General features: G+C 43.6%; 1 protein-coding gene across 3 annotated transcripts in view; it reads right to left on the bottom strand.

The window, feature by feature from the left end:
• Window positions 1-13,604, bottom strand: part of LOC115090486 (sodium-coupled neutral amino acid transporter 3-like) — a 328,123-nt gene that overhangs the window by 163,244 nt on the left and 151,275 nt on the right. For all 3 annotated transcript variants that reach the window (XM_029599646.1, XM_029599647.1, XM_029599648.1), the window contains one exon: window positions 1,725-1,840. In XM_029599646.1, coding sequence (XP_029455506.1) covers window positions 1,725-1,840 — 116 coding nt within the window. The remainder of the gene's footprint in view (window positions 1-1,724; window positions 1,841-13,604) is intronic.

Genomic DNA, 13,604 nt, shown 5'->3' with positions numbered 1-13,604 from the left:
GATAAATTATTGGGGAAGATAAAATAAAAACAAAAGTCCATAGGCATTATTTAAAGTCCTGCAAAGATCCGTCTTTAAGTGAAGGCCAATACTTGGCCCTCTCAAACTATTGGAGGTAACATCTTTTGACTCTTCTAATCTGCAGAATTACCATCCAATGTCTTAATTACCATTTGTGTTTAAAGTACTAGAGAAGGTTTTCTTTAGACAGTTGCAAAACTTCATTGATAACAACCTTTTCCATAATTCCCAATTTGGTTTTCGGGCTTTACATAACACTGAGACACTATTATCATCAATCTTTGTTGCATTCTGTCAAGGGTTTGATTCCGGCACAGATTTCTTTCTCTCTTAATATTTCTTCAGCTTTTGATACATTAAATTATTCCATACTGCTTGACAGGTTCAGTTCAACTGGTTTTTCTTCTACTGTTTTAGCACAGTTTTCTTCATAACTGGGTGAGATTTATCAGAAGGTAATATTAGGTGGCTCAATTTCTGCACCTTTTGCCCTGAATACGGGGCTACCCTAAACCTCTGCACTGTCTGCCATATTGTTTAACATTTATATTTTTCCTCTATGCCAGGTCTCAGGTAACCTGGGAGTGGGTTTTAAATTATATGCTGATGATATCCAGTTTTATCTCCCAATCTCATCAATGGTAGATGATGTGTTGAAGAAAATATCTTGCTGTTTACCTGAGATCAATGCCAGCTAACATAGCATAGGCTTGTGTTAAATCTGAACAAAACAAATTATACTGCTTGCACATTTTTCAATGCCAGGAAAGCCTCATATTTTACATTTCAATGGTTTTCAGATTCCCATTAATAGCCAAGATTGTAATTTTGGGATCTTGATGGATTCTGTTTTTTCAGTGTGGTTACATATTAGATCAGTTGATAGAAATTTGCTTTCAGGCTGAAATTATTAGGACACTGAAAGGTTATTTTAATTCTAATAACTTTTGAACTGTAATTTAGGATCTAATCATTTCTCCCATAGATTATTGCAATGCACTCTATTTGGGTTTATCTCAAAGTACAATGAGGTCACTGCAGATTATTTAGAATGCGGCCACTCATCTTGTTTCAGGGGTTCCAATATATGAACACATTTCTCTGATACTTATGAAGCTGCATTGGCTTCCAATGGTGTGGTGGGTTTAATTTAATCTCCTTACCACATATCTGAAAAAGACACCCTTGGTTGGATACAACAATTTCATCATGGAAAAATATGAAATAGGGCCCAGCACAAGGGACTCCAACCCCTCACTGAGTTTCAGTTCTTAGTTACAATCCTACAGTAAAGAACTGCTGAGACTTTCAGTAGCCATGAACTTTTAAATAATTCCTGATGGTTCCACAATAAAATTGCATGAGAAATTCTTCCTGCCTTCCACAACACATCCTCCCCAGTCTAATTTAAGGAAAGGGAAGAAGGTGCCAAATAGAACACACATCTCAGAAACTACAGACTGGCTCCAGAATATCCCTTCTTAACAAATTATAAAGCACAGCTGCCAAAATGTATATGACATTGAAGAATATTACAGTAAAAAACCCCCACCTTAATCCCATGCTGAGGATGGCAGGAAAGCAAGCAACTAGGGGAGAGCAACAGCAAGGAAAAGGGAAAAGATAACCAAAGGCAAGAAAAGGGAAGCAGTATATAATATAGAGAAGTAGGGAAAGGGAGGTGTTCTCAAAGCAATACTCACAGGAAGAGGATGATTCCAGTGTTGGCCATGGCATAGGCAAGTCCTAGGATACCACTCCCCATGATAGCATTACTGAGGTTAAACACTGACATGCCGAAAGATGTCTTCCCTTCGAACTGCAAAAATGAAATCAACCAAAATAAATAAAAGTGGAAAAAAAAAAATTCCCTGCAGCCTTAACCATCAGCTCTCAAACCCTTCTCACAACAGATACAATGGTGATCCTGGGAAGTAGCAACCCTATCAACTTCCAACACTGCTGGGGTTCATAGGACACCACCCACCCTCAATACACTTAGAGGCTGATTTAGGAAAGTGCATTAATGTTTTAATTCACATTAAATACATGCATTGTCAACTACTGCCCATTAAAATGGCATCACAGTTAATACAAAAATGTCCCCTTAATGAGGGAAAAATATTAATGTGCTGCGTTGCATGCAAATGATCTGAATATTAAAATGGCTTAACCCAAATCACATTAAGCTATGCAATTTGTGTTAACTCAAAAACGGATAATTACATCTCTTGAGGTCTAGTTAACATTTTATATGTATTAGCAGGTTAATGTGCCTGTCAATGTCTTGGTCCTGACTCCTCCACTCTTTAAGAAGTGTTATCTATGGCCTAAAATCTACTGGCAAAAGTACAAAGCCCCCTCCCCCGGTATCAGCATAATATGCCTCTAGTATGAGTAAAACATATCTTCAGCAAGAGCACACCTCCCCCCCCCCTAAACTGGAGACCCTCCATAGGTAATAAACGACTCTGAGCCCTGATGTCCCACTTCCTTTTCTCCTAAGAATTTTAAGGAAGGCTCTGGAGCCTCCAGATCTCCTTTCTCAAAATCCCATTTATTCCCTGGTCCTCTCTCATCTACCCCATGTGCAGATGGGGGGGGGGGGGGGTGGCAGATGCAATCACAATTCATGCCTCCTCACTTGCTCCAAAGAATCAAATGATGCAATTGAGCTGATATCCTCCTTTCCCTAATAGGTGGAGAGTGTCAGGTCAGCTGACATCATTTGACACCTTGCAGTGAGCGGGGGCAGGAATGGATAGGATTCACTCCTGACCTCACTTGTCTCTTTCACTACCTTGGGTGGCGAGGCAGGAGTGGTCTGGGGGAAGAGGAAAGTCCGGTTGGAGATGTGTCTGGCTCAAAGCTCCTCTTACAGTTCTCAAGGGCAGGGAGGAGGATATTGGGGCATGAATCCTCTTGACACCATTGGGAGAGACCTCCAGTCAAAGAAGGTGTGCTCATGCCACAGGGTTGGGTGGGTGGGTAGGGGGGGATGAGTATGGTGTTCAAGCTGGAGGAGGGAAGGTTTACTTTGTGGCATTGTGGCTCATTAAATACTGGGGAGGGGGCAGCACAGAAAGATAGGTCTTCCATTGCCAACTGATAAGATAGATGCATTACCAGCATGAGGAATGCAGATGTATTGCCATCTGGTAATGCATGTGCACCATCAGTGATGATAAATCTGCTTTAACCCAAAATTTACTAAAATTTGCTTTATAACATTTAGCAAATACCTGCATTAATGCATATTTTTAACTGGCTTTAGAAAATAAGTCTCTTATAGCACTATAACAATTCACCCTTAAAATTAACCAGCCACAGCACTGCTAATGATGGTAAGTAACCATCCAGTTTCAACCCAACCATCCCCCAGAGTTGTTATTGATTAAAAGTAACTGCCAAGCCTTAATCCAACCAACAGCAGTGCTGATGATTAAAAGTTACCATCTACCTTCAGTCCTACTACCACGGCACTGCAGAAGACAGGAAGAACATAAGAACATAAGAAATTGCCATGCTGGGTCAGACCAAGGGTCCATCAAGCCCAGCATCCTGTTTCCAACAGAGGCCAAACCAGGCCACAAGAACCTGGCAATTACCCAAACACTAAGAAGATCCCATGCCACTGATGCAATTAATAGCAGTGGCTATTCTCTAAGAAAATTTGATTAATAGCCGTTAATGGACTTCTCCTCCAAGAACTTATCCAAACCTTTTTTGAACCCAGCTACACTAACTGCACTAACCACCTCCTCTGGCAACAAATTCTAGAGCTTTATTGTGCGTTGAGTGAAAAAGAATTTTCTCCAATTAGTCTTAAATGTGCTACTTGCTAACTTCATGGAATGCCCCCTAGTCCTTCTATTATTCGAAAGTGTAAATAACCGAGTCACATCTACTCGTTCAAGACCTCTCATGATCTTAAAGACCTCTATCATATCCCCTCTCAGCCGTCTCTTCTCCAAGCTGAACAGCCCTAATCTCTTCAGCCTTTCCTCATAGGGAAGCTGTTCCATCCCCTTTATCATTGTGGTCGCCCTTCTCTGTACCTTCTCCATCACACCTTTATCTTTTTTGAAATGTGGCGACCAGAATTGTACACAGTATTCCAGGTGCGGTCTCACCATGGAGCGATATAGAGAGCATTATGACATTTTCCATTTTATTAACCATTCCCTTCCTAATAATTCCTAACATTCTGTTTGCTTTTTTGACTGCTGCAGCACACTGAGCTGACGATTTTAAAGTATTATCCACTATGATGCCTAGATCTTTATCCTGGGTGGTAGCTCCTAATATGGAACCTAACATCGTGTAACTACAGCAAGGGTTATTTTTCCCTATTTTTATTTATTTAATAGTTTATATACCGACCTTCATAGTAAATAACCATATCGGATCGGTTTACAATTAACAAGAAAATAACTGGGGTAACAATTCAAGTACAGCAAAAAACAGTAGGTAGGAATGAGTCAAAAAGTTACAATCAACAGGGTAAGAGAACTTGGAAGCTTGCAACAAGCTGGAAAGAAGATAAGGCAGGAAATAAATATGAGGTGATACCATAGGGCATACGGGTTAAAGCATAATGGTGCTTTAACCTGGAGGTGTCAGAGTCCATTGGTGGGTGTAATCACCATAACGGGTAAGAGTGAAGGACATGTGCAACACCTTGCACTTGTCCACATTAAATTTCATCTGCTACACCAGGGTGATGTTCTCCTACTGGGAGACCTTTCTGATCCAAGGCAGCACTGGGGCTGCCAGACTGGATTTGGGACTTGGCTACTATGTCCCTGAATATCTCATCAATGTACCTCTCTGACTGCCTCAGCTCCTCCAAGTCTGCTACTCTAGCCTCCAGAGATCGGACTCGTTCCCTGACAGCCAGGAGCTGTTTGCACAGAGTGCACACATACAATCTCTCACCGGCGAGTAAAAAATCATACATGTGACACCATCCACCCTCAACTTTATCAACCCCAGTGCCTTTCATGTCCAAAAGTAAATATCTACTCTCAACTAGCTTAACTACCATTTTTTTAAATGATGTAAATCTATCAAGTTGTAACTATGATGTTAGACTCACCAAGGAATTTTAGATACTCTAGGCAAATTGCCAGAGAAGTAGTGAATGTTAGAGATCAGCATTCGTCTGGCAACCCCGAAAAACGAAGCAAATTTTCCGAAAATTTCAAGAAAATTCGTTTTTTTGCGCGCACTAATAGGGTTAGAGTGCGTTAACAGGGAGTTAGCGCACACTAACCCAAAATTCAGGGCGGCCAAAAAAATAAAGGGGAAATTTCCCACGGCGGGCCAATAACGAAGGCCGAACTATTCTCTAGTGAATGTGACGAAGTCCCCCATGAGAGACTCCTCAGGAAATTACTTAGCCATAGGATAGGAGGCAGTGTTCTATTGTGGATTTGGAACTAGTTAAAAGACAGGAAACAGAGGGTAGGACTAAATGGTCAGTTTTCCCAATGGAGAAAGGTCATTAGTGGAGTACTGCAGGGATCGGTACTGGGACTTGTGCTGTTTAACACATTCATAAATAATCTGGAAAAGGAAACAATAAGTGATGTGATCAAATTTGTAGATAACAGCAGCACACTGTGATGAACAGTAGAAGGACCTTGTGAGACTCGGAGACTGGGTATCTAAATGGCAGCTGAAATTTTATGTGGAAACGTGCAAAGTGATGCATACAAAGAATAATAATAATAATAATCCCATTTATAGGTGCGCAGTGCTGGGTTCTGTATTAGGAAGGTGGGTGAGATGGCTCCGATGAGTTCAGGAACAGGAGGCAGGACGGAGAGGTCGAGCCAGTGTAGTTGGGCCTCTTTTATTCTCCTGTGTCTTCCCTGCCCTCAGCAGCTTGCTAGCAACCTGGCTTGCAGCCCCGCTGATGGGAAGGGGATTGATCATGCACAGTCATGTAGCCCAATGCGGATCTTGTGTCCCTCACATTTGCTCCCGGAAGAAGATTCACACATTTTTATATTGCATATTGTATATTTGGGTAGTTTTAGCATTTACACACTAGCTTTTCAACTTTAAAAAGTATGCATGTAATTTTCCCTGGGAAAAATACCCCCATACATTAGAAGGTATAATTGTGTGTGGGTAGTTTTCCTGAAGTAATTTTCAAACAGAGTACACGTGCTGTGAAAATTCATTCAAAGTCTGTGAGCGAAAACTGCCTGCAAACTTTACACCCTTTGAAAATTATCCCTGAAATATCCTCTTTTTGGGACTGTTATAGATAGATGACGATTAGCTAGGGCTCGTTCACCTCTTTTGCTCAATTTGTACTTGGCCCAATGAGAAAGGTTACAATACTGGACCTACCAATTATGAATGGAGAAAATGTTTTTAATGACTGGGTCATGTGACAGGGGCAAGGCCAGGTCAGTGCCATTTTGGAAAATGGTGCTGACTGGACCAGGGACTAGGAGGCACCCCCAGGCCCTTCTGACTTCCACCGACATTTTTTGAGATACTGAAGTGTGGGAGTTGGGTCCAGGGGGACTGGGAGCGGGAATGATGCTTTTAAGGCGTAGGGGGTCTGGGGGGCGGGGGTGGGTGGAATAATTATATCACCAACAGGGTGTTTTAAATCCTGGGGACTGGGGGAGGGGGGAGGTGTATGGATGGTTCCAATCTTGACATGATTTTCGTGGAAAGGGGAGGATGGGAGGATACCCTGTGGCTATTTCTTCAATGAGAAAAGGGTTGGGCTGGGGGTGACATCATCGCACAAATCTATAATTCTAGTTTTTTACTTTTATTTAAGGGGATGCCTCAATTGGCAGCCTCAGGGTGGGTAGCGGGGGTCATGTTAGATTTCTACACACTTTTGGGAGCAGTTAATGGCAATTTGTTTTTTACAGCCCGACCCTTTAAATCTACTGCGGGAGCACTGGGTCCTGTGTTAGGGTCTCAATGCTTCTGCAGTAGAGTAACATTTTCAGGAAAGTTGTAGGTAAAATAACTTGGCTAACAAATTTCTACGTCAGCTGCTTTATTTTATTTACATAGGATTACCTATGCATGAGCTGCTTTGCATGGATTTGCATCTCATTGGAATAGGGGCCAAGTTTCAGGCCTAATTTATGCATGATATTTCAAATATCACAAGATATACAGCATTTATCACATGATATACACTGCTTAATGTGCATTAAAGATTTAATTCAGCTTGATGAATCTCCCTCTTAGATTGTGAAACCCTCTGGGGATAAGGAAATACCTACAGTACCTTAATGTAATCTGCTTTGAAGGGCCAAAAAAGCAGAATATAAATAATAAATAAAAATATATAAATCAAATAAAACTTCCACAGCTGGAATTACAGAGGAGAGGGTGGAACTCCCTCTGTGGGCATAAATTACCATCTTTCACAGAAGTGATTGAAGTGAGGTAAACAATTCCTCACTATCCTTGAGAGATAGTCCACGGGCTGCTGTAATCAATGTCCTGATGCTAGAAAGGAGGAATCTTCCTCTGAACCCTGAAAGAATTATCCACTTGTGATGCTGCTTTTTTAGTAACTGGGCCCCCATCCTAGTGGGGCTGGAAGAAAAGGTGAGACAAAGATAAGGCCATCTTCCATGCCACCACAGGTCAGAGACTCGCCCAGTGGTACGATGTTGTCCCCAACTCCAGTGATAAACAATCCGAAAAGGGGACCCGGGGACTTATGTGTCCACAGCACTGGGTCGATAGTACTTTATTCAGCATATTACTTTAACGACACTGGGGTGGGTGCTGGCGCATCTGGAGGTTTCATCTGCTAGATGTTAAGGCACTGGAGGGGCTTCTATGATGCCAGTGCGCTGTCAGTGCTTCTATGGTGCTTCGAGGGTGCACTGTGTTCCCACACCATACTCAACCTCCAGGCTACAGTGAATCTGGAATCCAGCTCCAAGGGAAGGGGACGTCTCACTCGAGGAGCCCTGCTCTACTCAGTCCCAGAGGCTGCAGGGAGCAGTCTTCTATGTAATATGTTTTCTTGTCTTCTCTTTTCTTTTATTTAGGTTCAGCACTGAAAGTGCTGTTAAGGGGCTACCAAGGCAGCAAAGAAAAGAAAAACTGAACACGAGTCCAAAGACTAGAAAAATAAAATAATTTTGAAAATAATTTTGTAATGATCAGGTACACTAGAAGTAGCATGGTCAATCAGAGACTGAGGTGCTCATAGGGCAGCACTCACACAGAAACCCCCACACATGCTCAATAGAGTAAAATCTCTACTGAGTTAGAGACAGGGGTCCATTTGGTGCCATCAAATGACGTCACCCACTTATTGCTAATTCAGCCCTGCTTGTTGACAGAGAACACTCCATGACAACTGCTTTGACTAGATGTGACAGCAGTCTGACCCTGGCTTCAATTTTTGGTTCTCTGTTAAGTTTCTTGGATTAGAAAAAGGAATCATTGACTTGTCACACTGAATACAGTGTGTGTATGTGCTCTTTTTCCATAAACTGTCATCTGTGGAAAACAGTACTTAGGCATTAGATAAAGCAGCAATTAGCAAACAGTGTGGCACACTTTTGAACTACAAAGTGTGTGCTATCTGCACTGTGCACTATATGCACTGTGCCCTAGTTTCTGCCTGTATTTGGAACCTTTTTTCTACTCTCCAATCTAAACACTAGTGTGTGTGTATGTGTGAGTACTGTATACTAACACTACATATTATAAAAATACAACCTCCTTTACCTAGGCACTCCTAGTGATTGCGTCCAATTGAATTCCATCATGACACAAGGATTATGAGGTCAACGCTCTAATACTACCAACAACAATGTTAAAGGCAGAAGAAAAGCTTTGTCTCCTTCTGGAAATGCATCTATTAGGGCAAGCACAAGCACTTCAATTGTAGCACTACTGGCACTAGGAAGACTAGGACCACTGTTCCCTCTAAACTGTGCACATGGGATAGTGTACACAGGTTGTTGCGGTCTCTACCGCTTCCCTCCGCTCAGGGCTCAAACCCGCCTACCTCCGCTTCAGGAATCACCGCATTCCGCCTGCTCTGGACCCCGGGGGCTTCTCTCACTCCACGTGGCGGCCGCCATTACGTGCCTGCTTCTCGTCAGTCTCACGCGTGCGCGAGGACGCCCGTCTTGAGCACTCAACTCCCGGAAGCCTGGCCCCGCCCGTGCTGCTGACGTCACGCCCAAGTCCCGATATAACCAGCGCTCAAACTCTCTCTCATCGCCTTGCAACGAGGTTCACAACTCCATAGTTGTTCTTAGTTGCGTTCCTGGTGATCTCCACTTTTCCTGCTTCTGACTCCGGTTTGCTTCCGACTCCGCTTCAGCCTGCTGCCTGCCTCTGACTCTGGTTTGCTTCTGACTTCCGCTTCAGCCTGCTGCCTGCCTCCGACTCCGGTTTGCCTCTGACTCCGCTTCTGCCTGCTGCCTGCCTCCGACTCCGGTTTGCCTCTGACTCCGCTTCAGCCTGCAGCCAGCCTCTGACCCCGGCCTGCTTCCGCTTCAGCCTACAGCCTGCTTCAGCCTCCGGTTTGCTACCGACTCCGCTTCAGCCTACAGCCTGCTTCAGTCTCCGGTTTGCTACCGACACCGCTTCAGCCTACAGCCTGCTTCAGCCTCCAGTTTGCTACAGACTCCGCTGCCACCCGCTGCCCTGCCTTCAGCCGGCCCTCGGCCCTGTACAGCCGGTCCCCTGCTTCCCGGGTACCTTGGACTTCCTATCCTTCCTGTTTGCTCTGGTCCCGGTCTAAGCCTATCTCAGCCCCTGGACTTTCTGCCTCTATTCCAAGTCCCGAGGACCCGGTGCCCTACGGGCTCCTCCCGGGGGGTCCCTGGTTCCCGGGTGAACACCTCCTGCTTGTGGCTCCGCCTCCTGGCCTACCCTGTCACCCTTGGTAGGCCAGCCCAAGGGTCCACTATCTCTCCAGCAGTGTCCAACTGCAACACAGGTAGGGGCAAAGTATAGTGCATAAAGAAGTCATAATATTATTTGCACTATATTAGCTTGTAGTGTACACATTTGAATTCAGCTTATAAAAGGTTGCACAAAAGAACATTTTTGCACTCCTAGCCTTTAAAAAGTTAGAAGGACATTGCACATAGGGATGAACCCATACTATAGGTACACAATCCTGGATTCCATATTAGGCAACACCACCCAGGAAAATGATCTTGGAATCATTCTAGACAATACTATATTAGCTTGTGTGTGTATTTGGAACCTTTTTTTCCCCAAACCTTTTTTTCCCCAAACCAATATGGTTTTCGCAAAGCCGCAAGCACTGAAACGCTACTACTCTCACTCACGGACTTCCTCCTCTCTGGAATTGACAAAGGCCAAGCATATTTACTAATCCTCCTTGACTTTTCGGCGGCATTCGACACCGTCAACCACACCCTCCTTCTAAAACAGCTGGCAAACATTGGTTTAACAGGTGCCACACTAAACTGGTTCAAAACATTCCTTGAAAATAGAAGATATAGAGTCAAAATCCACAATAAAGAATCCCAATACCACCATTCTAATAGAGGGGTGCCGCAGGGTTCTTCACTTTCACCCACACTATTCAATATCTACCTCCTACCACTTTGTCAACTTCTTACAAAACTAAGCCTGAAACACTTCCTTTTCGCAGACGACGTACAGATCGTGATCCCCATAGAAGAATCAATATCTAAAACAATGGAATACTGGGACAGTTGCTTAGTAGAAATTAAACTTCTCCTCACCAGTCTAAACCTGGTACTTAATGCTTCTAAAACAGAATTCCTGCTCATATCACCGGAAAACAAAAATACACACCCAAAACCACCCACACTCCTTCAAACAGCCCACGTAAGAGATTTAGGAGCCATCCTGGACAATCGACTCAACCTCAAACCTTTCATTAACCAAACCACCAAGGACTGCTTCTACAAATTACATATCCTGAAAAGAATTAAACCACTTTTTCACGCCCAAGACTTTAGAACAATTTTGCAAGCAATAATCTTTTCCAAATTAGATTATTGCAACTCATTACTACTAGGCCTCCCAGCTTCCTATACCAAACCTCTACAAATGGTCCAGAACTCTGCAGCCAGAGTCCTCACAAACTCCAGGAAAATGGACCACATTTCACCTATCCTCAAAAACCTCCATTGGCTACCGATCCACTATAGAATCATGTATAAAACCATTAACATCATATACAAAACTATCAACCAAAACACGCACCTCGACCTACAAATACCTCTTAAAAAATACACTTCCGCCAGACCCATCAGGGAATGCTACAAAGAGTCACTCCAAATACCAAAGGCCAAAACCTACCAACATAAATCATTGAGTCTCAGAGCCTTCTCTTCAGCAGGTCCAACTCTCTGGAACTCTATCCCACCAGATTTGAGACAGGAGCCATGCTCTCTAACATTTAGGAAAAGACTAAAAACTTGGCTTTTCAAAAAAGCATTTCCAAGCCTTGAATAATTCCTCCATTAAATAGCACAAACTCTTATCCAATAACTGGACCAAATACAATTCAATCAACCTTAAATTGACAATCATCAATACCTGCTGAACTTTTATCATAACACTGTCGTATTTATGCATTTGGTTATTTATGTTCCGTTCCATAGTGAGGTATTGCCACAGTTTCTCACATATTCTTATTTACTCACTATGCTACTCTATTACATTAATAGACTGAAATGTTAATATTGCTCTGTGCAATCTCTCCCCTTTTCCAGCTCCAAGTTGATTTCCCTGATTTATTGTAACTTTCTCAATTCCTATATCTGATTCACGATATTTAAAGTTCAAGGTTCTTTTTGAGAACATTGTTTTACGTTATGTTATGTTTTACACACTTTGTTAATTGTAAACCGGGTTGATGTGATGCCTGTCATGAAACTCGGTATAACAAAAACAATAAATAAATAAATAAATAAATAAATACTTTGAAATCCTCAGCCTGGTACATGGCGAGGGCCAAAAAAAGCAAATGGAGTGTGTTGTGAACAGGGGCTAGTGGACCCCTGGGCCAGCCTGCAGGAGACTAGGAAAGGACTTCTCTGGTCTCGACTGAATGGGCCGGGAGGCAGACTTCTGGCAGGCGGGTACAAGCGGTTTCACCCTGGAAGCTGGTACTCCCCCGGGAGAAGCCCTTGGGAGTCCAGCCGCTGGGACTTAGGAGATTCACCCTGGAAGTCGGAGCCCCCCCCCAGGAGGAGCCCATAGGGGCCCGACCGCTGGGACTTAGGCGAGGCGGTCGATGGAGAGGAAGCAGGCGAGTATCTGGCTTGGCTGAGACAGACGGGAACCCGGCGTGGGCTGTGGACAGGCTGGCAAGCAGGAACTGGCAGGCAGGCAGGAACGGAGTAGCCAAGATGGTGGCTGACTCCAGGGCTCGAGGCAACGGGCGATCGAAGGAACCCTGTTGCAAGGCACTCATCGGGTGTCTGCGGTGGCCCTAAGTAGGCCGTGGTGTCTGATGTCAGACTCAAGGCAGAGCCACCCTCCGGCGGGAAACTGTCCAGAAAAGTGCGAGAGACTTGCGCGTGCATGCCTAGGGACAGGCCCGCAATGGCGTCTCCCCCGCGGGGACGCCCAGATCTTGATTCTGCTTCATTCCCAGCCGGCAAGGACCCTTGAGGTAAGGACCAGGACGTGAGCTTCACGGACCGGACCGCAACAGAGTGGGTATTATTAGGAAATGAATGGAAAATAAATCAGAAGATATTACAATGCCTCTGTATCGATCCATGGTGCAACCTCATGAGTACTGTATGCAGTTCTGGTCATCCCATCTTAAAAAAAAAGATATAGCAGAGCTAGAAAAGGTAAAGAAAAGGACAACTAAAATGATAACTGGGGTGGAACAACTCCTCTATGAGGAGAGACTGAACAGGTTGGAGCTCTTGAGTCTGGAGGAGTTTATAATATAATGAATGGGGGAACAGGGTAAACAGAGAACAATTATTTACCCTTTAAAATAGTGCTAGGACTAGGGGAGGCCAATCCATGAAGCTACTAGGTAGCATATTTAAAACAAATCAAAGAAATTATGTTTTCATCCAGCACACAATTAAACTCTGGGATTTGCTGCCAGAGGATGTGGTGAAAGCAGTTAGCAAAATTGAGTTTAAAAAGCATTTGGGTAAGTCCTTGGAGGAAAAGTCCATAAACCATTATTTATTTACACATTTTTCTAACCTCAGATTCCAATAATTGTTTAACACAGATTAGAAAGGACAAAACTGTTCATAAATTAATCAATAAAAGGCAATTGTTAGCCATGTTGACTTGGGAAAGCCACTGCTTATTCTTGGTTATGAGCAAGAAGGACTGGATCTGTTCTTTGGGATCCTGCCAGGTACTTGTGACCTGGATTGGCCCTGTCAGAAACAGGATGCTGGGCTTGATGGACCTTTGGTCTAACCAGTATGGCATTATGTTCAGTTTATTTGAAGACAGAGGCCAGTTTATCTCACTACAAGGCCATTGTATGTTACTACCACAAAACTCTGCAAAAGATCATCATCCTCATAATCATTTATTTATGACATGCCTTTCCAGTCAGAGTTCAA

This window comes from Rhinatrema bivittatum, chromosome 4 (genome assembly GCF_901001135.1).
Source record: "Rhinatrema bivittatum chromosome 4, aRhiBiv1.1, whole genome shotgun sequence".
In the NCBI taxonomy this organism is placed as follows: domain Eukaryota; kingdom Metazoa; phylum Chordata; class Amphibia; order Gymnophiona; family Rhinatrematidae; genus Rhinatrema; species Rhinatrema bivittatum.
This window is presented reverse-complemented; position numbering and strand designations above follow the sequence as displayed.